The following is a 27,913-nucleotide window of genomic DNA, read 5'->3' as shown; positions in this document are numbered from 1 at the left end:
GGCAGAAATAACTTTCATTGTGAGGTGGTATGAGGAATCTCACCTGTTTTAAAATCTACATGCTCTCTCGAGCTCAGTGACTGAATTTTTAAAGATGGGTCTTTTTCCTGAAAGCATCTTTCAGTGGTTTTGGCATGGACTATACACAACAGGGTTCCACCCAGGAGGCGTCTGCTCCTCTCTTCTGGGTGCCCATTTTCCTCAGTTCTTTACCTCTAAATATGTTCCAAAGTGAGTGTTCACCATATACACACCGTTACCACTGTCCTAATCATAATCTTTTGGGAGTAGACATCATTCGTTTAATTGAAGCATCTCAAATCATTCTTGATGCCTGCCATACATAGAGGCAGCACATTTACTGCCAGTGCTGTTCTTTGCACTGAGCTCAGATGGGCAGCACGAAAAGATCAAAAGCAGGTCCCATTGCACAGTTCTGATCAGCCCAACAGCAGTACCTTATCTACTGCCCATACATGTTTCCCTCCCTTGGGTTTCCTGGAGCAAAAGGGTCCGCTAGGCTTAGAGGCTTTCTCTGCTAAAAACACCACTCTCACATTGCGTGGCATAGTTTAAATTTATTCTTCCCTCATTTCTTGCCAGGCATTGTTTTAGGAACTCAATACAACATTTAAAGCACATAAGCTCACATATATAGTACTCAGCTGTAACAGAGGTTTTGTACCACATGAGCTACTAAATCCTCCATGACTCCATTACCTTCACCTTAAATGAAAATTACCCCAGCTAGAATAGGTTTCTAAATTAGGACAAGGTGAGACTAACAAGTTGGCCCCACTATTGTGGGGTGAGCCTGTGGTGTAGCTACAAGCTACTCTTGTATTTTGGGGTATAACTGGGAAAAATCAGTTTTTAAAGTGTATTTTTTTGTTGAAATATTGAAAGCTTTCTATATTAATATTATAATACTAGATTTAGTTTAATTCCACTTTTTGAAACATCTAAAAACTAACAGCAGAATTTATTTTCAGCATTTGTTTCAGTAAGCAATGAACCACAAAAATTGCCTGTTCACACATCTCTTAATCTGGCTATGCTGGCTCTGCGGGAAGCCTCTGTGCACAGAGCAGTCAATGAGGTGCTCTAAATCACATTAGGGCTTGGCAGGCTTCATCCTGCAGTACGAGATGTGCAAAGATAATAAAAATCTTTGCCCTAGACCAGCTCTGTCCTACTAGAGACCCCCCTCAGAAGCCAGCCCACTGATCCAACTAGTTTACTTATAAAAAAATTCCCTAAAGAGACCGAGCTGGTTCAGCACCAAGCTCCACCCTGGGTCTAAAGCTACACAAGATATCTGTACGGGAGAACGGCCAGGCAGCAACGCTTGCCAGCTCCAGCCTTTGAGATTTAGTGAGCTGGGAAAGAAAAGAGTTTAGCTCTCTCGTGGAGGAGTCTTTTGACTAATGGGGCTTTGCAGTTTGGAGGGTGTTCTGGATGACTCCGTTTCTTGACACGTGTCGGGAGAAAGTGGGCTGAAGTCCTGTGGCTGGGTGAGGCTCTGGAGAGTTTGCTCAAAAAGAGAGAGGGGAGGATGGGGAAATGGGCAGGATGGCCACTGTCTCACCCAATATTTTGTCTGTTACAGTATCGAATTAAGTGGAAATAGCACCCTGCTACCATATGTTTTTATAGAAGCTATTAGAACTAAATGCATGTATAAAAAAAGGTAAAAGGTAATGAAAAAGTATTTGATTATATGTACAAATCAAGTGTTTAACAAGCATTTGTTTTCACAGGCTTCACATTACCCCAAACATTAAGAACTTTGATCAGATTTTTTTCTCATTCATTTAAGGTGGTTTTTTGTTTAACTGAAACTTGTGGACGGTCCTTTTAGCCACATCTGCTTTCTAGAAAATATTCTGCCCATTCTTTTCAGAAAGTGGCTAAAATATGATAACCCAAGATCAGACAGGTTTAAGAGGAGATCTTTAAAACACTCATGTGCTTAGCTATGCAAATAAGCACCTGTGGAATTTTTCATAAAAAAACCTTTTGAAAACACCAGGAGAATCCACTTGTATCTTTAGAAATCAAACAACTTAAAAGCCAGAAATCTCCTTTGAGGGCTGGTGCCTCTACTTACATTGGAAAAGGCTTGAAAAGTCACAAGCCTGTTCACTGGCCATTGCTTAGTCCAGTTCATGCTTGATTGCTCATGCACCGAGGTTGCTCAGGTCTCTGAGTAACTGGACAGATGTGGGGGGATTTTTCCTTCAGCAACTTCTAATGTGCTGATCAACACAGACCAGCATGGTCTTTGCAAGAGCGAATACAGAATATTTCACGGCCAACTCAGATGTTAAAGAAGAGAAACTGCAGTGGGGGAGGCCTAAGCAAAGGCAGGAATTTTGGGGAATCCCAAGAGCCAGGCAGAGCAGTGAAGGCTGCCCAGAACAGTACAGGGACCAAAACACAAGGATTGAAGTCTTAACTGCCTTAATTTTCAGGCACATAATAAGATTTCATACCTTTAGTGCAGTATTATATATTGTATATTTATTATTTATGTTATGTTATGTCATGTTATGTTATGTTAATGTAACCACAGATATATTAGTTGGTAAGCGCAGCCATGGTATAAAGCTTTTTATGCGGAGAGAGGCAGCTTGTACATGTGCAATGATAGGATGTGGGGTTTTAAGGCTGACTGTAAAGTGGCAGAGAGCAACTGGCAGGGAATGACACGAGAGGATGTTCAGTGATGCTGCCCATGGGAAAGAGCTAACAGCAGAAGGATGTGTCCACAGGGGAGGGTAGATCAAAGGCAGTATGTGTGTAGTTATTAATGAAATGTAGAAGAAATAATGAAATCTAGGAAAGACAGGGAATTCTGAGGAAGCGTTAGAACCCATGAGCATTACAGACGGAGCATTTTAAACGTACCATAGTTCATCACACAAAGGGTAGGGATTGAAAAAGAACGCAAACAATACTTAACCACATGAGGGTAGGTTCAATGAGCTGAGGGTGAAGTCCTCAGAATGGGTATATTTATACTCGGAAACATGGAATCATGCCTAGTTCTCAGATCTATGCCCCTGCCTGTGCCCCAGCAGCATTTTGGGTGAGTCCCAGGTACTCAGCATCCCACCAGGCCTTTGGTTTCCAGGTGAGCTCTGCTAACAATGGAATAACTTTGCAGAACTAGTACAAAGCACACAGCACAGAGTACTTGAAAATAAAGTGCACAATTTCTGCTTATATTTTGACACCAGTGTTTTGGCTATCCTGCTGAATTCCATAAGGTAAATAGCAAAAAGTTATTTGTGGGGGATGGGTAGCAGTAAGTGGAAGAAGGCAAGAGTCTACACTGCAGCATCACTAAACATAAGTGAGTTTTTGGCAGCATCCGCAACTATTTATATATGAATCCTTACAGCTACATTTTTTTACAATTTAGGTACCAGGCCTTGGAAAGTTTGAGTCTGTAGCTATTTAAAGAAAAGATCCCAGCTGATCAATGCCATGAAGTCTTCAGTTATTGTTACATATTTTAGGCAAAAAGATAATGTCTTAGAATTTTTAGCAATTCTATAAAATAATGCAAATTGCTTCCGCTTGACAGCTGCCCAGCTGAAAGCCAAGTGAACTTTCTTCTTTCTGTACAGCCAAATAAGGCTAACAGGGATGATAAAACAGTAGTGGTTAAAGTTGTGTAATTGATTTTAGCTTGACTAATCTTTTTAGTTTAAAAGACATGTGAGGACTGGTTTAAGCTATGGGTCATGATGCCCATCCAACATACAGCAGTTATTCTAAACATCTTGATGAATCACTTACTGTGGCTGTTTTCAAAATGGGAAAGACATTTAATTCTCTCTATTTTAGGTACTGCTGGTGTTAAACACCTTATGTTTCCAGCTTAGCTGGCCAGGTAAAAAAGTTATTTTCAATACTTGGTAGCTGTCAGAAGTGGATCCTTTAATGGATTTTCATGAACAAAAAGGCATAGATTTGCAATAGAAAGTCCCTTTCTTAAAAATCCTAATATTCCAAATTTAAAAGATCTGAAGATTTACTAATGGAAAAATAAACTAAAGTACGGGAATAGAAGGAGGAAATGCATATTTTAAATTAGTCTTCATTACCATGACATGTTTCATCCTGGGAAGAATATAATGGTCAATTTTTGTTTCATCATTGCAGCAATTTCAGATTTCTTTTAGGTATTAATGCATTTTGGGCAGATTCTTGATCGATACACTTACACGTAATGAAATCTGGTTACAACAGAGGTTAGAGCTATGCTAGCCCTTATGGTACCAGCTACAGTACATAATTTTTACTTTTTCTTAGGTGATAAATTTTTTCCAGTCAGCAGTGGCACTCACAAGTAACTGTATGGCTGGTGATCAGTAGCAGTGCTTTTTAAAAACTGTAGTGTAAATATATATTCAGTCAGTCAGTAGCCACATTTTCACAGATAACCTAAAACCAGTTCAGTTTGGGAACATGTGTATTTACAATACTCGCAGACTACAGCATAACTGCATGAACCTGCGAGAAATAATATGCATGCCATCTTCTGCAAACAATATTAGTATTTGCACATCCTACCTTTGATCGGGAAAACTGGAAGATGCCTAATACAACAAACACAAAATTACGTCAACAGCATCCTCAATGGCATTCAAGTAAACAAAACCAACTAACTAGCAACAGAGGAATGGAGAAATGGTCAAAACTGAAGGTCAAATAGGAGATCCCTGTCCAACTCAACAATCTGAGTGTTTTGCAAAATAGGTAGGAATGATAAACCAATGGGATTTTGTAGAGTAGTAAGTTGTGCAGAGCAAAACTTATTGCAATAAAATCACTGCCTGACCCATGATACAACAGCTGAACCCCCCATCCTGGTGCTGTCTGAGCACTGGCAGGTCAAAACTCAAGGAGGGAGCCTTCAGCAAGCCAGGACACAGAAAAATCAGAGAATTCAAAACAGGGCTGGCTTAGCCGGTATTTCACTATTGCCAAAACTGATTACGTAGAGACTGCAGAAAGGTCCGACCCGTGCAGTGGTGCTGAGCCCTCAGCCAACACATCCCTGCCTCGCGCAGAGGCTCCAGGGGAGCCCACTGCCAGCAGGGAGGTACCAAACCTTCTCCCTTCTACCTACAGTATATGCAAACAGCACAAAACAACAGCATGAATGTGAAAGATCATGCTTTTCTGCAATGACAACTGAATTTGGAAGTTGTGGTGAGCCACCAAATGCTAAAAGTGAAAAGCAGTTCAGTAACTATCCAGGATGCTCTGTGTTCGTCAGTTTTCTCAGTTCCTCAGCTTCCTCTAGGAACCTTTTAAAATCCCTTGTTCTCTCTCCACACACAGTTTTACAATCGTTTACAACCAATGAACCAAGTTGTTCACTGTAAACTCTTAAATCTCTAAATTCAGAAAGTTGATTTAAAGAAATAAGTTTGTGCATTAAAGACTTCCTACAACACTGATACCTGCTTTTTATTTTATCAACGGGTAAATCTACCAGAGTAGATTTAGGACTGTAGTTCAAGCTTACTGAAGGTGAGGAGAATATGTCTGTTTCACCAGAATTTGAATCAATTTTAAATAAAGAAAGACGTTGTAAGATCAGTTTACTTACGTGCACAGGATGGACTGGTCTTCTCGATCTACGAATAAAGAAAAACAAATCCATTAATTAGGGAAAATGGCTGTCCTGACAGAAGCACTTATGTTTATAAGGATTTACATAGAACAGCCTAGACCTTCCAAAATCTGGCAATCCATGATTAGTCAAAAGTACTGGGTTCACATCTTATTTAATTTGCCCTTGCATTTAAATAACCATCTCTAATGGAAATATTTTGTACAAAAAATGAACAAAAGGTTAAGAGTTCAAAAATATTTTTTGTAAATTCCATTAGAGATGAACTGTAATGAGGACAGCAAAAAGATCAGGCTCTCTGTAAGAAGATTATAACTGAAAATTTCAAGCCTGAAACTCAAGTTTTTACTATGCTTATGAAGTATGGCTAGCAGCCCACTTGAGACAGTCTGGACAGATAAGGCATCAAAACCTAAAATGTTTTAAGCTGGTCATGCAAAGCTTTGAATCTTGATAGCAGAGCAGTTCAAATGCCTGAATAATAATATACTTTCTATTTCATTTCAGACTGAGAGACAACTTTTATCAAGAAGACAAGTAATTTCTTGAGATGTCCTCCAAAGAGTAAGATAAAACAAGATACTTCACATATTTTACAAGAGCATGTCACCACGTACGTAAGTACTCTTCATGCTTTTTACTACAATCCACCTTTTGGATCAAGATTTATAAAAAGGTGGGCCAAAGTCTCCATTTCTACTATGTGAGCCATGTAAGAGGTTTCTGCGCAGCAGAGTCCAGTACACTGTAATGCTGCAGGAAGGTTTAGGATCGCATCCTAGCTCCATAACCTGCTCTTGCAGCATTCCTCCCTGCTTATGCTTTTGGAGTCAGAGTTTCTCTTTACATTCAGAACTTTACACAGAATTTTCTACCAACAGGCTGACCTCAGGCTAAGATCTCTAGGCTGTGATGGACAGTGAACACCCACTGAGGTTTCACAATGCACTCCACAATGCTAAACTGTTTTGTAAAGCTCCACTGAAGCAAGACTTCCAGACAAGTCTGTGGTAATGGGAGGCTTTACAATTTTTCCTCTATGTAAAGACGCATGACTAGCATGTTTGCTGTGAGCAGTTCTGAACAATTTTTTTCAGTGTGGGAATGGTCAAACGCTGGGACAGGTTGCCCAGAGAGGTGTGGTATCTCCACCCTTGGAGCTATTTGGAAGTAGACTTGACCAAGGCTCTGAGCAACCTGCCCTGGCGTTGAAGTTGGCCCTTCTTTGAGTAAGGCTGTCACTGCACAGCCTGTAGAAAAATCTTCTGACTTAGGAAAATAAATTCCCAGGCAGGTCAAATACGTTTTTTTAAAGTGTGCAGAGTTTATAAATCTGAGACTTGAGGCAGATAATTAAGGCAGAAGAGAGTGTTTCTGTGTGGTTTGGCATTACTTATCAAATGCAGAGGTAGCATTAGCCCAGCAGAGCCTCGGCTCAGAGGTTAAGACATGAACTCCTTCCTCCTTTATTCAGTGTGTGGGGTGACTTGCAGGGCTACCTATCTGATTGCTTGCCCCTATTGCTGACCCTGTATGTAATAAATATCATGAGATAAACAAGCTTTCTGTACTGTGTAGAGATAATGGAGATAAATTCAACCTATTAAGCTTGCAAGTTGTAATTGCTGCCTGGACCACAGCCAGCCTAGGAAAAGCAGTAGAGGATTCTGCTATGGCTTGGACTGATATTAAACAACTGGTTTACTCCCAGTTCCTCAATAGCTGTAATATTAACTGCTTTATTGATCACTCACACGGCAAATGGTGCCACTTAACTGCTTTATTCAGTAAATTGGTGCAAAATGACTCATTACATTTCTATTGGAAATATTTGTCAGCAATCAGCACAGCAGGACTCTTTCACATAAACATATGGGAGGAGAGGAGCTGTGAGCCATGTTTATTTTTCACTGCAGGATATGAGCTAGGCTTTTTTTTTAAGTTAAAAAAAGTGAGAACACGGTAGAATTTTTGCTAAAAATACACTGTTGTGTAAAGAGAAACCATGGGCATATATTGATATTGCATCACAAACCCATAAATACCATAAAGAAAATAAAAGTGACTCCTTAATACGGACTTGCCAGTGGAATTTCTGAGCACAGGGAACATTAGAAAAAGTTCGTCTCCTCCAAGCCAAGTATTTTCTCACTACACTTTGCTGCCCACTGCTGCCCTTGTTTTGCTCCCCAGTAAGTGAAAAAGCCTTCCTGAAGGTATCTCATAAACTGGCCCACCACAGGCGTTTGTATGAGTGCATGCCCATGGGCACCTTTGCTGAAATGTAAGAGCAGAAGAAGGATTAGGAAGGTCAGAAGTTGCACCAAGTACCCTCTGGGATAGAGAACAGGCTGTGCAAGCCAAGCCTGAGTTACTGAATTTCTTTGGACTCAATCAGCCTAGCCCCTCATGCAGGTACAGGGAACAAATCCCGCTGAAATGGGAATAAGAGCAAAATGGAGGGAATGGTGGGTCTTTGAAAAGAAAGCAGTCTTCTGTTTGAAAAGTAAGTCCCCCTGAAAGCAGGGTCTGGTGGGCGGTTGCTGGCTCTCCAAAGATGCCTTCTGGTGAAGCAGCACTTTGTGACTCTCACTGACAGCAACTTGCTTGAGGACTACTGGGGGCTCTTGGAGGGAAAATCAAAATTATTTATTCGCTTTCAGCTTTCTCTTGTAGTCTGAAAGGCTTCCAGGATTGGACCTATGCGATTTGCCAGTTCTCTGTAGGTGAACAACCCCATGGCATTCTTGCAAGCTTCTCTCTCGGTCACTGGACTTATCCCCTTCTAACTTCCCTTGTGTCTGGCAGCCATATGAAGTCTTGAAGCTTTCAGCCCTGCGTTGCTGAACTGTGCAACCTGTCCTGCGAAACCTCATGCTGACAAACTGTCCTGTGCACATTCATGGAGGGAGAATTCCAGATGTTTCTCTATTTCCTTCAGCAGTTCTAACAAATTGCAGAGGTAAGGATGAAAATTATCAGGAAACCTAATCCTATTCTGTTATGACTTGAGCTGCAGATACTGGTCTCATTTACTTTCAAGGGCTCTCCCATTCGATTACTCCTTTTTCTGCTCTGGAATATTTTATTCTATATAAAAAGGACTGTGCCCTATTTTGGGAGTCTGCAACTTTATGTGGGTGGATCTATAAGAAAAAAATGACTTGCATGAATAAAACTCCTTAAACATAATTCCTGGGGCTTAAAATTAACAAAATATGTCTTCTAGATTCCAATATGTTTTTTGGTTAATGCCCTTTTAAAAAATTTTACACTACCTGGAAGACTATCATATCCACCTCCTGTATGTCTCTATTAGATATTTTGGATTTTTCTTAATTTTCTCCTCAATTTTTAATAGCATAGAGATCTACATTTACATTCTAAACCCTACCAGCTTTCCTAAACATGCAGTTAACTTTTTTTTTTCTGGAATCTGCTCAGCTTTTTTACCAAACACCTCCAGATTGCTTGTAAGAATCATATGCCCCTCTGTTTTTGATAGACCAGCTAACTCTGCTTAATCACAAACAAAATCAGATGGTTTATCACAATGAAGCAGCAAGTTGGCAGCTTTACCATAAAAGGAAAAAACCAGACTGAAGCCATGTTCCAACACTCACTTACTGCTTCTTTACATTTGTTAATAACGACACTTCCTAATGGGGACATTTCTGTACAGTCCTGCTAAGGACATAGTAAACAGATGGCTTTTCACAGCAGCCTCCTTTTCTAAGATCTTGGGAACTGTGTTTCCCTCCCATACCTCCCAGTAACTACCAAGTTGTTTGTTTTTCCATCTTTAACTCAAGCTTGCATAAAAATGGCTTTGCAGAAAATAGATAACCTTCTTGAATCTGCAGAAAACCATAATATATATTTTCCATGATGATTTATTGCCAGAGAACTTAATAAAAGCCTAATCATCCACATGAAAACTTTATGTCTATTACTACTGCTACATAACCTGACTTTTCACATTTGTATTGTTTATCACTTATTTGCTGTTTGCTGCATGCAGGGAAGATGGCAGAAGGCAGCAGAATTACTCATCCTTACTGGACTGGTGTCTCAGCTCCATCATCACTGGAAGCTGGCAGTGCTGCAGGGAGAAGTTACGCACCCAGCTCCAGTGCCTTTTCCCTGGCCTGCACTGCCCTCTCCTCGCTGCTGTTACCAGCATTCATCCAGTCACACTGCGTACCAGGAGGGGGTGACGCACCTTAAAAACTAATTCAGCAAAAAGCAAGGCATGGTTTTTGCCTGGAGCAGTTTTGAGTCATGACTGCATGAAGACTGGTGCTGGCAGTGCAGGGGTTGGAATGGGGGTTGAGCCCTTCCTGTGGCAGCTGTGCCACTGGGGAGGTACTTCATCCAAAACACAGGAGAGACAGGTGGGTGCAGAAGCACAGGGTGATTTTTTTATGATTGCAGTCTCTAAGTGTAGCAGTAGTCAGCTAGCTTGTCTGTAAAGACGGTCAGTGGGGCCCAGTTCAGCGTGGCAGCTCCTGGGGACAGATACACTTACAAAATGCTCTTGTGGGATGTTATATTCTCTTGGTCTTTTAGATTAAAGAAAACTAAAGTTTATTCTTGTTCTGGCTGGAAATGAGCATCAGTGACTGTGCCTGGGCAATGCTCATACTGCATTAGTGACGTGGTAGTCGGTAGATTCAACAAGACATCAAGCACCCCGGTTTGAGCATGAGACAACATGACTGTGATTTGTAAAAGGGTTTTAGGTACTCAGAACCACTTGAAACAAGTGGAAATTTTATCTCTGCCCAGCCAACATTTTCGTTAATTCCTGTGTCCTGTGAGATGTCAGCTTTTCTGCATATTTGGAAGAAAGTCCAATTATCTGATTTCTGTTAACCGTGCCTAAGTGTTATTACCAGAACAACTTTGATGGGACTTAAACATCATCCCTAATGAATACATTAACCAAGCAAGTCTCTAAAGCAGAGGAAGAATGCAGTGTGCACAGCGCACGTGTTTTGCTGGATGCTTGTGCCAGCAGAGGAGAGGGTGAGAATGTGAAGGGCTGATTCCCAGATGATGAGCCTGCAATAGGACCGGCAATTTTCAGACACTGAGACTTGATTCACCAAAAGATAAAGGTTCCCTGAGGCATCTGAACAAGCTGTTTGCTGTTGGCCAAGTGGCCCTGGTCATGAAGTACCAGAATGTAATTCTTCAGTCTTGTGAATCTAAGATATATTTTACTTTGGCAAGAAGAAACTATGCAAGTTTCCCAGATAAGGAGCAATACTGAAATTTCACAAGGAAAACATTCAGTGCCCTGATCTATGTTTATGAGTAAGAATTTTTTTTTATATTCCATTTGCAAATATGCTTACAAAAAACTATGAAGCTCTCTATGTCTGTATGTGTTGGGTGCACACACACACACACAATCACGTTGATGCCCACTTTCACCACCCCAATGTGAACATAATTTGGCCGAATAACAGAGTTATTTTGAGGTTTGGTTTAGCTTTATGCACAAAACATGAGTACATTTTTACAAACAAAAGCACAGCTTTAAAACCAGCTGGGGCCCTCTTCAGAGATGGAGAGACTCCAAAATGGTATGTCCAAGTAAATAAGCAAGTAAAGCGTGGGTGTCCTGGGCTTGTGATGCAAGCTCTTGTGGGACTGCTCCCCAGCTGCCATGCCAGCTGTGCATGGTTAGGATGGGACGTTGTGGAAGAGCATTCTCTTAAAGGTTCAACTGATGATCTATTCCCTTCTCTTTTCTTTCCACTTGCTCTCCTGCTTCTCTCTGCTGTCAAGAATTCCTTGCAAAGGGAGCACATGGATAACAAGGCATAAAGCTTCCCCAAGAGTTGGTGGGGCCAGGAAATTATTATGAGCATCAAAAAAGTGAACAGAAAGAAGCATGCACTCTTACTGCCTCCTCCTCCCAGCACCCAGCCTGGGAGTCATAGCTGAACCCAGGCTGTTCTAGGTGCAGTTAATGACCACAATGAAGGGCAAGCCAGCTCCAGTGGCTTAACTGCTGCTTGGGAGAGCACGTTAGGAAGGACAGGAGACAGAGAGAGGAAGAGTGAAAGAGGCCCTTACGCTGCTGGCTGATCTGTGCTGACACTAGTTTTACGTTAAGCAGAAAACTCATGTACTTCCAGGCCAAAACAATTCTCCTCTTTCAGCATAGGCTGTATTATTACATTTTTTTTCTCTTTCCTGCAGATAGCTTGCAGCCCTTTCCTAATTGTTTTTCCCCATCCCGTTTTTAGGGACAAGTAGCTGTATTCTGCACAGCTGAATGAGAACACTGCTAATGATCTGCAGGAGCTGGAAGCTTCTTGCAGAGCTCCCTTGCAAGGCTTGCTGCTTAAATAAAGGAACTGAGGAAAGAAGACTGCTCTGACTTCAGGGCCTGTTGGAGCCCTGTACAGTGCTGGCTGCAGAGTACAGTGGTCAAGAGATGCTCTGGAAGGCAGATACGTGCCTGTGGCTTAGTGGGATGAGCTTATGCCAAGTAAGTTTCCTATAACTGTGGTTACATCAAAAATGGTATTTACTGAATCATGTTATTTTAAAAGCACCTGTTCCCTTAGTCCTAAACATATTTTATATGCCTGTCTTCCTGAATAACTCTGCTGTTATAGTGCAGAGGATGGTCTGTTTTCAGGATGTCTTTTATTGTTGCTTTACTGATCCTCCTTCTCTGCTGTACTGCAGCTCTGCCTTCTGGAATGCACTCAAATAAAGGAACAGAAATAGCTCCTGAAAAGAAATGTCACATAAGCCATAGGAAGAAAAAAGGTTGATATTGTAAAGCAGATACCTAGTTCTCTGGGTCTAGAGTTGAATTAACTATATTTCAAACACTCTTATATCTGGAAATATAAGATTCTAAAGTCAGGAACCTAAGTTATAATTAGGTAATCAACTTAAGTAAATAATCTTCAGGAGTTTAATCTTCAGAAGTTCTAAGGATTTTGTTATCAGGATTCTTTTGTTAGTTTTACAGTTAGTACAGATGAGTACTCAGGACTTTTGGGGGGGGAAAAGACTGGTTTTGATATCAATCACCATTGGGGGTGTGTGTGTGTGCGTGCGCGTGTATATATATATGTTGCTTGTAACAAAATGACAGGGCTTTGATTGGTATTTTCAGTCAGTAGCAGTCTGCCTGGGGTTGGGCAATTATAGTTCTGTGGATTTGATGGCCTGGCACACACATATAAGTTGATCTTTTTTCATTGTGGGGAAGGACTTTGTCTAGTCTAAATCTTGGTTTAGAAAATAGCAATTAACTATGATATGGCAAACTGACTACTTGTAACTTCCAGTAAATTCATCAGGCTCATATTTCAAGTAGGATAAGTACAGGAGTACTGCAATACTTGTGATTAAGATGTGTTGTGCATCTGGAGAAATACTGTGTAATTTCATTTGCATAGTCAGATAAAGTATGCAGTGGGTTTGAATGGATTAGTTTCTCCGAAACAATCACTGTTCTGTGTATGTGTGTAAATATTACAAATAAATCAATATGGGGTACTAATCTAGCTGTTAAACTGAAATTTTGAGATGCTGTTTATTGTTTTCACCAGTCAGACCTAAACCTCATAAGCTTTAAACCTTTAAATCCTTAAGGTCCAAACTGGGAAGCCTTGCTGAGCCATAGTTACCAGTCAGAATTTCCACAGGATCAGGCTCCTAATGAGGGCATTCAAATTTCAAAGCGTTTTGTAGAGTCCTGGTTTCCTGGAGTACCTGAGGTGGCTGCGAGATTGCTAACTGGTCATGTCCCTGTAGTCTGTAGGTGTTGCAGCCTCATACGTTCATCACTATAGCTTTTTCATCCCTATGTTATGATTTTTCCTTAGAGCAAAACCCCTTCAGTCTGTCAATAGCGACTGCAGAAGGAGGAGAGCACTGTGAATTTTGAAGGTTTTGTTGGCACCATTTGGGGCCTGACTGCCTTCCCATTGCTGCTCGTTGCCATTATTGTTAGAAAACAGAGCACAACTCAACTCAGGGCTCCAAAGCATTAGCCTGTAATGAAAGTAGCCCCAAAACATTATTTGAATTTGCTTTGCTAGGGGAAAGAGAGAGAGGAGCAATGCCGACAGATCCAGCAGCGCTAGCAGCTAACTTTGGAATAGTCCCCACTGGTGGAGAGGGAGCATTTTCCATGCCCGTATTTGCCAAAACTATTTGCTTGACTTTGAAACCTTCCCACATGCCTCAACACAGATGGGTAAAAGGATTGTTTTTCCTTTTTGAGTCACAGTGTTTGTGGACCGCCGTTCCTGCCAAAGAATTCCTCTGAAACTTCTAGAAAGGCCGTGTCACCCTCCGTAACAGATCTTTTCTGGCTGTGCTTCTTGCAGGAGCACATGTGGAGTTATAAGGTGTTTTCTCCCACGTTAGTGGGCAGCGATTTCTAAGGACTGCAGCATTAAACTGGCCTACCTTGCAGCATGCTCCTGTAGGCTGTGTCCGCGATAGCGTAGATGTGAGGCGGCATCTCGTGCCTCTTCTTTCCCTTGTACATGTCAATAATCTTCTCTGAATAAATGGGCAGCTGTTTGTATGGATTTATTACAACGCAGAAGAGACCTGAATAAGTCTGCAAGGAAATTCAAATAAAAACTGGAATTAATATCATGTGCCATGCCTAGTCTGGGAAACACAGGCATCAGCTACATTGAACTAACAGGATTTTAGCAAATAACACTCTTGTATTCTGCCTAGTGTAACAAATGAAGCAGCATTTTCTGAATGTATGTGTATGGGTGGTTTCCAAGTGCACAAATAATTATTTCTAATAAGCAAACCGCTAGAAAGTATGTGAATTTAGTAATCTGTAGAAATACCATGATCTGATATTAGAGCTTCTCGACTTCAGTTATTTTCAGTACATAGTGAATCACCCTTATCTGTGGTGATGTAACTACTGTAATAATACATAATATTTCTTTATACATGTGTTTTCATACCAGGGTATGTCCTTGCTTAGGTAGGGGTCAAATTTTGTAAACTGAAATCCTAGGGAAGAAGCTTGGATTGATGTTAGAAGAAGGTCTTTTTTTAAAAAAAAGATTATATGAATACCATATAACAGTGATGATTGATGAGAGTCCTTGAAAAAAATTACTCAAGTTCCAAATAGATGTCTTAATGGAATAGTCATGCCTTTACTACATGATTATTTCTGTAAGAAATTTAAGGAAAAATGTGGTTTCTGTTTACAGCTTAATGAAGGTAGTAATATAAAAATACATACATAAACCAACAAGAATGGTGGCTACCAGCTGATAACTGTTCATCCAGGTTTTGTTAGTTGGTTGTTGGGGTTTTTTTTCTTTTTTTTTTTTTTTTTAGTTTTCCTTTATTTCGGAATGCTCCAGCTATTGAACTAGAGCAGAAATAATAGCATATGAAAATAGATGGTGAGCCATATTTCATAAACAATTACTAACAGTAAGCAATTTGCAAGGCTTTTTCATTAGAAATAAAAATTTTAAAACCCCAAAATAAAAAATTACAAAGTTATGAGATTATAATTGCAGGAGTATTGTGATATTTAAGCTGGCCTATGGCTGTTAGTTTTCAAACCATGCCAGTTAAAAAAACTGAAATAATGAAATTATGCTCTTTCTGACTTAGGCATAAGTGGGTTTGGATTTTTTTTTTTTTTAAATTGCCATGCTGTGTGAATGAGTGCTTTGTGGTGTGCAGCTGCTGCCATGCCTTAATCTCAGGGCTGTGTCCGAGGATGGCTCAAGCTGCCTCGGTTCCCCCGTAGGAAGCACTGCAGCGCAGGACTGCAAAATGGCATCTGGGAAGCTTGGCTCTGGGCACAGGGATTTCCCTTTCCTGACCATAATAGGAAATGGCACAACACAGCCTCGGCACAGCCTGAACACTTTATATGGTATTCAGCAAACACGGCGAGAGCATCCATCAGCCTCCAGCAGCGAGGAAGGAGCAGGTTGGGTGCTCCACGCTGGGCAGGAGAACTTCTGGGGTGCTGCGGGTGGTGATCAGGACCTCTCCTACTGTTTCAGGTTGTGACTGCGTCACCACAGTCTCAGGTCAGACAACAAGAAAATTAAGCTCAAGATCCTTGCCAGCTCTCAATATCCCCAAGCTAAAACTCTTGAGGTGGAAGGTAGATAATTACTGTGCCGGATTTTCATTGAAGCTGGAGTTCAGATTGAAACTCTGTGCTAATGGTGTCAAAATGAACTTCAGTGCTGTGGGGACAATACACTTGAAAAGTGACAATTTTTATTCTAGAATGACCACCAAGGCCCTTGAGGAAAGGACAGCAAGGTCTTTTTTTTCAGTAGAAATAGTTTTACTGTATGCACTCAACTAATCATTCCCAACCAAGTAAAATAATAGGAAAGAAAATTTCCAATGCAGGAAATTATTTAGGCCTCCTTTCCCTGAGATTTCTAGGCATTTTCCTGACTTGCCACATGCAGGGCTATTTGCACACCCAGGCATACAGTAAGATACCTTTGAAGAGCTAACTCTGAGGCACAAGAAGCAGGTTATTAAGGCAGGGCAAAAGCCTGAGCTGATGACGTTCAGGAATCCCCATTTCTAACTGGACTGTGACTGATATCATCTCTCATGTTGGGAAAGCTGACCAAGACCTCTCGGTTTCAGTGATTGTAGTTCTAGGCACCTGCTTTGCAAGGATTTGGGGAAACCGGATTAATACGTGTGATGTTTTGAAGGTAAGCAAGCCAGTTGGCTAAGTGTGTGATTGGAAGTGGGTGGTTTGAAGTTTCTGTGCCTTAAATGATTCTCCCTGGGGCACAGTCTAGCCAGAGAGGGGGACCCCAGCTGTATCTCTCCCTAGACGGTTTGGAGGCAGGACATGATTTGAAGCATCCTAAGGATAGTGTCCATAGGAGACCTCAGCTTGTGTATCCCTTGGACAGCCGCCGCTGAAGGATATTTAAGAGAGACTGGCACAAATACACACATCTACATTGTAAATGACTAGGTGTGGGCAGAAGAATCCCACCTCTGGTTCCAGTATGCATATATAGTTATCTGTCTTTAAGAAAACATTTTGCACTGTTAGGCGAAGACTGAATTGGTAGTGCCTATGAATACAGGTACAAGAAACTTGATTCTACTCGCAAATCCACTGAAGGTGCGTTGCTATTTTACTGATATTTATATAATAATTTTTGGTTTAATTTGCATGCGGACAAGGCAGATTCTGTTTGTTCTGAGCAATGTGAAACATGAGCTAGTGGCAACACATTTCTTGCCCTTCTTTCTTAATTACCTGTGATGAAGGAAAAGTCCAGGGTCTTTTTCCAGTGTACAGTCACTCTGTTAATTTCTGCATTGAATCTTTTTATTTAATAACATTTAATATAAATGCAAGGGACAGGTTATTTGTGGGGGTTTTCTTGTTTTTTTTCTTTTTTTTTTTCTTTTTCTAGGTTGACTTTTTTCTTTAGCAGAATTGGGAATCCCATTTGCATCAGTGATGCTCTAAAGGGGAAGATATTAAGGTCATGTTTTCTTTGTATGTGTGGGACTCCAAGGGAGGCAATGTAGGCATTGCATGGCAAAGCCAGGAGATGGCTGTTTACAGTTGGTTTTGCAAGTGGATGAGACTCAAATTCTGTTTAGATGCCCCCTATTTTTTTTAGAAGGTATGACAGTATCTAGTAGGGCAGCACTGTGTAAGGCTGGACAGTTTTAAGCAGGTTTTAGTTACTGAAAATATTAATAACTTGTTGCAATGCAAGTAAAAAAAATTTCTTTGTAACTATTAATTTACCACCATCTTAAAATCTAGTCTCTTGAGAAAGAAAACTTAATTTCAGATACACTTCCATTTTTGTCTCCATGAAAAATTCTTTGGTTTCTAATTGCATTATCTGCTTTTGGAAATTAATTTCCTCTTCCTGTAGAAAGTGAAAATTCCACAAAAAATCCACAAAGTAAACATATTGGATATCCTGGAACATCTATGCAGAGTGTTGCTGAGAACAACAACAAAGAAATAAACACCACACATTTTATCCCACTGTTCTTCTACTGATTCTTTTTAGATCTTGCAACAATATAGAACACTTTCAGATAAATTGTATTTTAGTAATTACTGCTGTGTGTTCTGATATAATAGCACATAGGTCCATATGCTCACCTGCAAACTTTTAAAATAGAATAAACTCAAATACTGAAAAGATGGAAAGTCTAGCTTCTTTCAGAAATCTTGGTGATGTGCATTTTAGTACATTCCTGAAGGAAAGACCTTGAGGTTAGCTCTTTGAAGTTATGCATAACAATTAAATAGTTCCTTTGTTGTACTATATATAACTGTCTTATTTTCTGCTTCATTTCCTACTTTCCAATTTAGCATTCCTCATATTATTAATAGAGAGCTCTACTCCTGCTTCTAAAACCTTGTTACTTAAGCTCTGCACTTTCTTTCACTCATGAGTGGTCTGTCATCTGTGCCGGTTTTGGCTGGGATAGAGTTAATTTTCTTCACAGTAGCTAGTAGGGGGCTATGTTTTGGATTTGTGCTGAAAACAGTGTTGATAACACAGGGATGTTTTAGCTATTGCTGAGCAGTGCTCACACAGCGCCAAGGCCTTTTCTGCTCCTCACCCCACCCCATCCCACCAGCGAGGAGACTGGGGGGCACAAGGAGTTGGAGGGGACACAGCCGGGACAGCTGACCCCAACTGATCCAAGGGATATTCCAGACCATAGGACGTCATGCTCAGTATATAAAGCTGGGGAAGAAGCAGGAAGGGGGGGATGTTCAGAGTGATGGTGTTTGTCTTCCCAAGTAAGCGTTAGGTGTGATGGAGCCCGGCTTTCCTGGAGGTGTCTGAACACCTGCCTGCCCATGGGAAGTGGTGAATGAATTCCTTGGTTTGCTTTGGTTGTGTGCATGGCTTTTGCTTTGCTTGTTAAGATGTCTTTATCTCAATGAGTACTCTCACTTGAATTCCAGTGGGTTTATTCATTTACTCAAACATAAGGTTTTACTTGAGCACCCACCAAACCAGAACTTGTCAGCTGCATTTCAATGGGAGTTTTGCCTGAGAAATGGCTGCATGATTTGGCTTTTCCCTATGTTCTTTTTGCAAGTTACTGGAAACTTGCTCAGGTTTGCACTGAAGTCATTCAGAAGTCCCTATTGATTTTTTTTTTTTTTTTTTTTTTTTCTCTAAACAGCAGGACTGAGGTGGTGTTCAGCTATCAGAGTTCTTTCTAAGCCAACAATATCCTTTCAGAATTCGTAAGTTTTGGGGAAGAAACCTTCATGGGTTTTAATTTAGTTAAGTAAAGAAGCAATTATTAAAGAAGCAGGAGGGTCATGGGGAATAAAGTGAACTAAATACATTTTTGGTTTAGGATTCCATTACTGGCGGGTTAGTAATTGCACAGCAGTGTTACACGCAAGAACTGTATCCCTGACAGTGGAATACACCTTGTTTGTGGTGGGACATGGTTAGCATGTAATAGCAAATGCCGTGTGCATGTTTGATTCTACTTACATAAATTAAACCTGAGAAGTATCTCTCCCTTAGATTGTGCAGCACTGAAGCTTCATTGAGGCAAGTCAGCTCTGCCATGTCCTCCACTTTGGAGAACTTTGGAGGGTTCATCTTCTGGATGTCATCCTTGCTCAGTGTCACTTTCTTTCCATTTTCTGCCAGTTCAACTGTCACCTCATCCCCTTTCTCTTCCTTGATACTTGCTGCTTCAAATCCATGTTTCTCTGATGGAACCCAAACCAGTCTTTTCGCTGACCAGTCAGCCTGGGCAAGTGGGTTGTTAATGAAGTTTTTGTCCACAAAGAGGAATTTCTCGTCATCGCTGAGAGCTTTTTGAGCCATTTTGACTCAGTAGACACCTGTTGAGGAAGCAAAATATTCTGCTTTGAAGGGAGGCAAATGTGGACATGTTCCAGGCAAAACACATTTGTCAAATCTGCCATGTGGTAGATCCAAAGCACTATAGGTCCTGTGTCATATCTCATATTTCTATGCAGATACTTTTGGGTGCCAGCTTAGATACCTTAGAGTATCTGTGTTCGGATTCCCATTCTTTTGTTGCTGTGTCTGAAATCACCTAAATCAAAAGCTTCATGGAACTAAACCAAATGAGGACACCTGTGCTTATTACTTTGTTTATGTTACTGAAGATCAGAGGGAAAAGTAAGGCATAACTAATGTCTGTGCAATGAGACTGGCAGGACTGCACCAAGCCTACCAGCTGAACAGCTTTCTGCAGCCTCATCTCTTGCCCATCACAAAGTTAACTGAATTCAGATACATACAAAATCTCTCATCACCCAAATACTGTTGGGCACATACTGAAATACCGGTGCAATAATAAAATAACTAGTAGAACAGTTCCCCAGCTATGGTCCAGAAAGGACAGAAACGAACTTTTCTTGCAAAGGACTATTTCCAATCATTCTAATACCATCTCATTTGAAGAAGAATAAGATTAAGAACAGGCCAAAAGAAAAAACAGGAAAAAGAATTGTTATCAGTACTGCTGGTAAAGGAGAAGTGATTTAGAGTTATCGCCTTTCCATGGTTCAGACAGTAGGAGGTGATCATTTATGAAGGGTAAGTATCTACTACATGAGAGAGAGAAGAAATAAAACAAGCCTGGAAATTGCATCAGCTATTAGATACTCTGAGCCACGATGCTCAAATTGGAAGGATGATGCATCTCTGTCGTGCAGTTGTAAATGGATAAAACAGCACCGTGCAGTTGGACTTGGATAAAGCAGCCAGAAGTATCTGCTCCGTAGGTGAGAGCCACGGGAGGGGGTTGGCTGCTTTGCACTGCCTGTGAGAGGGAGGCGGCAGCTTCTTCCCGCTCTGGCCATTGCAAGTTAGGATGTAGCTGCAAGATCTGTGCCGATAATGCTGGAGCTTTCATAAGCGTTCTGCTCTGTCCTATGCAGAGGGACAGCTCTAAATGAGGAAAGGCGTAAACGGAGGACTCTTGTGGTTTGCTACAGGGCAGGACAAGAATGATGCTGATCAGGAAACCTGCCGTGCAGTGGAGCAGAGACTGGAGCTGGGGACGAGCTACGGTGGGGAGCAGGGAAGAGTGTGTGCCCAAGAAAAACATCCCTATGAGACAGAGGCTGTTTCATTTCCTTATTGAGAATGAATTTCATATTTGCAGCATTCAAACAAACATGAATCTTGAGGGACCTTGGAGAACTGACTGTTAAAGATGTCAGCAATCAACCCATAAGCAGAATGATATTTGTAAAGACCAAGCTCTGTGGTATGTAGCCAAATGGACACCCTGTGCTCTGGGAGTATCAGAGACTGGTTTCCAAGTATTTGTCCCTGAAGCCTTCCCACAGATTAATGTTTTTTTTGCAAGGCCAGATTGTGTGAGGGGTCTGAGACAGAAGCATGGATCATGCAGAAGGTGACATAAAGCTTAAAAACAAAACCAGGATTTTAGAGGCGCCTAAGAGGGTTAGATGATCCCACTGAAATTCAGTGGAGATTAGATGCCCCAGTTCCTTAAACTCCCTTGACAATTCTCTCCTCTAAAAAAAAAGAACAGCTTTCCTCTAAAGGTACTGGTTCTAGAGCCACCAGCCTTGCCTGGAAATCCCCAACAGGAAAATTCACCCAGGCCATCGATGCACATGCAATGCGCGTGGTGGTGCGGGTGAACGGGAGGGAGACCCTAGCAGCTTGGATTTGTGCATTGCCACCGGCCTGTGCGCAGTGTTCCCCGCTGTCGAGTCTCTGGAAGGGAGCTCTGTAGGATGTGGCCCTTTGCTTGCTCCCAGGGGATTCTTGGAAGAGAGCTGCGAGAGGAAACTATTTGACCTCTGTGTGGATTAAGGCAGAAAATGTTCCCTCCTTGCCAAGAGGGCTGGTAGAGGCACACAGTTCCAATAATGGAGATGGTATTCTCTCCAGCTGAGCTCTCCAGCTGGCGCCCGCAGGGTGAAGCCTGCCGGACAGAGGAACGAAGGGAGCGCTGCCCCATCCCCGGGGCTGCGGCTCCAGGAGCGTGAGGCTGCGGCTCCAGGAGCGTGGGGCTGGGGCAGCAGCAGGAGCCTGCTGTGGCCTCTCTCCTCCCACTGCGGTAGCAATGGCCAAGGTCCGTTCTCTGCCCCGCTGCCGCAGCAGCATGGGAGGAACTGCAGCGGCAACGGAGTGGGAGGATTCCAGCCCACCCTAGGCCCAGAAGAGCGCTGTATGGTCATCCTGAAGCATTAGAAAGGTTGTGTTGTGCTGCCCGTGGCTAAGTGCCAAGTGACAGCCCGTTCAAATCAATGGGAATTTGGTATTGCTGTCAGAAATGCCAAAAATTAGACTGAACTGCGGAGCTGAGTTTCACAGAGTCAAATCCTGCTACTTTGAGGCTGCCCACAACCAATGATGGTGGGAATCAAACTGCTGAATCATCCTGACCATCTACCTCAAAAACCCGGTTGAAGACAAAACTGTTGGCCTGCTACAAAGCATGTCACCAGGGGGGACGACCCAAAAGTTTTTGCTGTTTTGTTGACCAAGGGAAAGTTCCTTTCCTTGTTACATGCTAAGTCAAAAAGATCTTTGACAGATTACAGCATGAAATGGAGAGCTGGTCTGTCTGTATTCTACTATGTTCTCCTACTTTTTCATGCATGTGAAACTTCCTGCACCTTGTTATTTAAATATAGTCTTTTTGAAAGTGAGATGAGGTTGGAAGGTATGAGAGGTGGCATGAACTGCAGAGCTTGGAAATACAGGTTTTTATGCCCTAGATCTAAGCACTATGTTTGACTAGTTTAAACATGGTAAGAATAGACCCCCTACAAGAAATAGGGAGTAGTCAGTCCGAGCTGGATCTTATCACAGCTCTGAAACACTATGAGGAGAAAACATGGATTTGTGTAAAAAGAACTTTTCATGATTGATCCTCTGGAAACTGAGGATAAAGTTTGAGTAGCAGCTGAGCACCACTGTAGTAAAAAAGGAAGTGCAGTTATGAAGTGTGGATTAATGAATATTAATAGTTTAACAGATTAATGAATATTAATTAATGCATATTAACAACAAAGGAAGGTTTCTGAATGGAAGCGGTAGAAGATGAGCTCCACAAACTCAACTAGATTTGTCACAGTGTGGTGCTGTGCACTGAACTAATGAACTGCTGAAGCTTTCTGATTAATAACTGGCAGTAAACCTTCTGGTCCCTCTCTGATCGAGACTGAACTGCACTGGTCCAGCATATGATTGATATTGGGGGGAATGGGCCAAGGGGAAAGATTCATTACTGCCTATTGAGAACATTCCCTGAGAAGGCAAAATTTACCCCTTAGCCAGTTCCTGGGTTTCGTCTGTAGGGCTAGCTGAGAGAAACAGAGACCAATATCTTATCTGTGCGAGAGGTGGTAAGAGGTTCTCATCCTTCCTTTAGGTGGATGATAGCCCAAATCATGTGCAAGGGTAAATACTTTTATACTCAGAGATGAGCTGTCCTCAGGAAGGGAGGGGGAAAAGCGAGGAAAAGCAATCACAAAAATACTACTGATATGAAGTTTCTTGCCTTAGAAATGTGCCAAATCACACCAAACTGGACCCATTATACTTGTCTAAACCCCAAATGTGCAATAGACATGGGTACGCATGCTTCCACAGCTTACTTTCTATTCTTCCTTCTGCTGTCCCACTGCAGATATATCTAACTGACCTTCACTGCCTTTTCCCTTATCAGTGACAGAAGTTGAATACTGTCTTTACAATCAGTTTATCCTGAGTATATTATTCCAAGGACAAAGTATAAATATTTCCAGGAAGTGCACTTTAATGACAAGGTTATTGGCCAAGCAGAATTGCCTTCTGGGTCAGACCTTAGAGGGACTGCTTTTCTCCTAATGAGAAGATAAGGATACTTCTCCCTTCCTCTGCAGGATGTGCATGTCAGTATAAAAGCTTATCACAGCCGTACAGGGAATAATTATTAGAACAGAGGAATACATAACCAAGTATGTGAATTATTTTCAGAAACCAAGTCCTACTCTCATAAGTGGTTTCTGAAGGAAGAGTGTAGCAGTAACCTGCTGCTTGACTCAAACTGCATTTCTTAGGCTACAGTAGTTCTTGACTATGTTCTTTCCAGGTTGCTTATCTTTTACTTTTCCAGTACTTAACTGAATTACCCAACTGAGCATTGCTTGAAAAAAAGAAAATCTAGGGGTGAATCCTAATCTTGTGATCTTCATTTGGGAACTGGTTTCCCAGCACAGTTAGCTTTGTCACGAGCACTGGTACCAATCCCTTCTGGCCTTTCACTTCTCCCCCCTGGTCACTGGGACCACCACTCAAATGCTTATTCTCATGGACATTTTCATGTGAACATGGAGGTATCATCAGTACTAGTTTATGGATGTTCAATCATGGAAGAGGGAAAGTCTGTATTTTAAGAACACTTTCAGTAATTTCACAGGCTGGCTTTTTTTTTGTTGTTTTTTTGTTTTGTTTTTTTTTTAATGCATTCTCCATGTACTTTAATCAAATTGTCTCTAAGTGCCTTGATCTCCTATCAAGTCTTCTCATGTCTGTTGATGCAAGTTACTATATAACTCTGATTAAACACTTGATAGCTTTTTTTAATACTCCAAAGAAATTGGCCTGGGTTATTACCTGTATTATAAACTGTAAAGATCAAAAAAGAAGGAAAGAATACTTGAATTGCATCATGTGGGGATAGATAGATTCCCTTTTTCTGGAAAAGACCAGCTATTTCACATACTCCCAAATGTTATTCTGTTAAGTAAATCAGATTCTGCATGTTCATTAGAATGCATAAATAATCCATATTTTAACTGGACTTTGCACAAGTTGGAAAGCTATCTCTAGCTCTTGGCTTCTTCTAAAATTAACATACTTAAAAGAAAAGCCAACAGATTTGCAACTAATAAGTCTCAGTGAATTATAAAGAGTCGGGATCCTCTGCATACATCTATGCATGCTACCATATATGGCGATGTTCTTCTCAATACAAGCTGTTCCACAAAAATGTAATGATAAAAAATTCAAAACAAATACCTTTTAGGGACTAGCGTGTCAATTGCAAATGAGATAATAAAAATCATTGTTTACGTCCAGGCGAATACAGCCAGAGGAGTATCATGTACTAAACTAAAGTGACTACTTGATTAAGTGCTTTCCTCTCAGGGAGTTCAGCGTTTTAGCCTCTGTGTAAGTGGCTTGAGGGAACTGTGAACTTCAGGAGTTCAGCAAGTCAGTCTGTCCAGAGAGTCTTATTGCAACCTGCCCGTCAGGGCAAAGCTTTGAGTGAAGGAGAAGGTGGGCTTGTTTTTAAACAAGTGTATTTTAGAAAAGGTTTTACTGAGACAGATGTGTTAGATAATACTAACAAACCTTCTGATTTCCCTTATATTTAAAATATCTCGTATTGCTTCTTAATTATGCATGGACATATGTCTCTCATACATATCTACATTTTTATAGGTGTACATGCACACATACACACATATATATATATGTGTGTGAGTGCAAGAAGCCAGTGAACTTCTGGGATGACACTAAAGCTGCTTTCTATACTGCCATCTACTGTCTTCTTAATTTACTCACGGTATTTTGTTAAAAGTTTGTTGCTTTATTTTCCCTTATAAAAAAAAGGCATGTCACATTCAAAATCACTTGAATTAGCGTAGTTAAGCAAAACTAATCTGATAATTCACTGAAACTTTATTCCTAGCATGTTAAAAACATATGTATATGATGGTAAGGCATTTTTGTAAAAATGTTTCCATTTCTTCTTCTAATTTTTTAAGCATTTGTCCTGTTTAAAGAACAACTAACTGACAAACTATTTTATTTGGTTATACTTTCTTTAAACAGCCTGGGAAGTGCACTAAGTTCCTTTATTAGGACTGAAAAAGCAGAAATACTTAAAGATGATCAGCAGCTCAGGTTACCAGGTTTCTTCGTTACTGAATGCAGAGGTGATGGTTAATTGCAGTGGGTACCTGCCACCATCCGGCAGCGTGCAGCACCCTGCGGGCTGCGCTGCCGCGGGCTTGGAGCGCAACTCATGCTCTGCAGTCAGCATCTTTAAGGCTCGATTCAGCAAGAGCAGTGTTAGAAGTGACTAAGGAACAGGCTAGAACATCTGTGCACGCTTTCAAACGTGCATGGCCTCTAATGCATTTTAAACAGAATTCGATCAGAAATACACAAATCAGGATAAGCCATTTGAGCTGGTACGATAGGTCCGTTCCCATTTCTAATTCGTATGCTATCTGCAGGTTAATTCACTGAACGTGTTTGCAAAGTAGCATAATAGTTAGCTTGCCAAACCGCTCCATCCCAAAGCGCAGCGAGCCCCCAGCCCCGTGCCCAGCATTGATCTCCGGCCCCTGTGGTACTTACAGGTGTCCAATTAGGGGAGCAGAGAGTGAATTGGGGAGTCGGGAACCTGTACAGCCACCAGCCGGGACAGTCCAAGTCCTCGCTGCCTTTGCAGCCTCCCTATATAGAGGAGGAGAATCTTGTCAATGGGGAGGGGCCCTGGAAACCGCGTCCTGCTGGAAAATCCTCTTGCTACCTGGGTTAAAGAAGACAGACTGAGCCAAGGACCTCATTCCCAGCAGGGCCTAACCCTGGGCTGCTGCCCCTGCCCCGAGCCGATCTTTAGGGAAGTGGGCTGGTGCTGGCTTTTGGAAAGCTGTGGAAGGGGTGCCCTAACTCACAAGTTCAGAGTTTTTGCTTTTTCCTAGGGTTTAACTGTTTGGCCAGGCAGATGGGCCTTTAACTCCTTCCTGCCCCGGCAGCATCCTCGCCCCTTGTGGCCCCCTGCCTAGAAGGACAAAGCCAGGTCACAGTCCCGCGTGGCACAGGAGGTTTCCCACCCACCGTCAGCGTGTTTTCTTGCAGCTAAGATAAGTCCCCGACTTCAGGGGTTGCTTGGGAGAGGAGGGTTATTCCTATCACAGCAGGGATGAGTGGGTGGAGGTTGCTCTGGAACTCCATGTGTTTGTGTGACATTTGGAGCCTGGGGCTGGTTTGAGCCTCCTTTGCCCCCCGAGAACAAGAGGGCTGTTTCCCACCTCCCCAGTGGGTTTGCCAAAGTTTCTCCTGTGATCTGCTGCACAGCTCAGCTCTTGAGAAAGGACTGTAAATACTTTTTCATATATAAGAAATACCTCCCTCTGCCCATAAAAGGAAGAAGAGAAGTGATAAATAGCTGAGGGGGAACAGTCCCTGGGATGCAGTGGAAAGAACAGGCGGCAGGCACCATGCGCTGGCGGGGAGAGGAGGACGGGGCACTGGGAGCCAGACCTGCAGGGGTTAGGGAGTGATCTGGTCCTCGTCAAACCTCGCTCATACCCCCAAACCTTCAGTCCCCAGCTGTCCCTCCTCCCTCCCCCGTTAGTATCCGACAGCCTTGTGCAGCAAGACCTGTGGATGGAGACATCCCAAAAAGGGAAAGCTAGGATCCTCCAGGAATTCCCATCAACGTGCCAAATACGAAATACCGAAACAACCCCCTCTCAGCAACAGACTAAATATGGTGTATACCCAAAGGATCAGAGCACAGTCCTGGGTGAAATAATTTCTCTTGACGTTAACAGCTCTTTCTACTCTGGAAAATAAACCCTCCTGGGGAAGATGGATGAGGCTCATATTGGTCTCGGCATCCTAAAAAAATACCTATGAGGAGAGGCTGGGCTGAAAACCTCTGCTGTCACTCGGTCAAAGTACCAGCACTTGCAGGTGCGACAGACCTGTAGCCCCTTCTTCTAGCTCTGGCTGGTGGTGAACAAATTTGGGCAAAGAGGAGAGGGGGTCAGAGCATGGGTTTTTTTTCCCCGTGACATTTCAGAAGTATCAGGTACGGACTCATGTTCAGGCCCTAGCTGGAGACGACCAGCTTTGCCAACACAGTCGCACGGCCCCAGCAGTTGCAGCCTCTCCTTCCAGATGGAGGGTCAGCGTCCGCTGAGGTGCGGGGCTGCCACGTAGCCATGCAAAGCCCTCCCAGGACCCGAAAGGCAGCAGTGTCATATCAGACATGTGCACGTGTGACTGTGTTGGAGCAAAGCCAGGGGAAATGATCGCCAAGACGTAAATCCAAGAAATTTGCCCTTGTTAGCAGAAAGTTCCTCGCAGGGTAGTTCACCCTATTTTATTTTTTTTTTTCAGTTTCTCAGTTGCAAACTTAGCTTTTAAATAGGAGTATAATGAATATAAAATAATGAAATGCAAGGGGATC

At 42.0% G+C, this 27,913-nt stretch overlaps 1 protein-coding gene across 3 annotated transcripts in view; it reads right to left on the bottom strand.

Annotated features, from left to right (window-relative positions):
* Positions 1–26,207, bottom strand: part of MYH11 (myosin heavy chain 11) — a 61,727-nt gene extending 35,520 nt beyond the window's left edge. For all 3 annotated transcript variants that reach the window (XM_075058977.1, XM_075058975.1, XM_075058976.1), the window contains exons 1-4: positions 26,071–26,207; positions 19,186–19,544; positions 14,105–14,261; positions 5,630–5,657 (exon numbers count right to left, since the gene is read on the bottom strand). In XM_075058977.1, the coding sequence (XP_074915078.1) occupies positions 5,630–5,657; positions 14,105–14,261; positions 19,186–19,527 (527 nt within the window). In that variant the 5' untranslated portion in view covers positions 19,528–19,544; positions 26,071–26,207. The remainder of the gene's footprint in view (positions 1–5,629; positions 5,658–14,104; positions 14,262–19,185; positions 19,545–26,070) is intronic.
* Positions 26,208–27,913: the final 1,706 nt, after the last annotated feature.

The sequence above is a fragment of the Buteo buteo genome, chromosome 27 (assembly GCF_964188355.1).
Source record: "Buteo buteo chromosome 27, bButBut1.hap1.1, whole genome shotgun sequence".
NCBI lineage: Eukaryota > Metazoa > Chordata > Aves > Accipitriformes > Accipitridae > Buteo > Buteo buteo.
The sequence above is the reverse complement of the archived record's forward strand: the minus strand, read 5'-3'. Positions and strand labels throughout refer to the sequence as shown.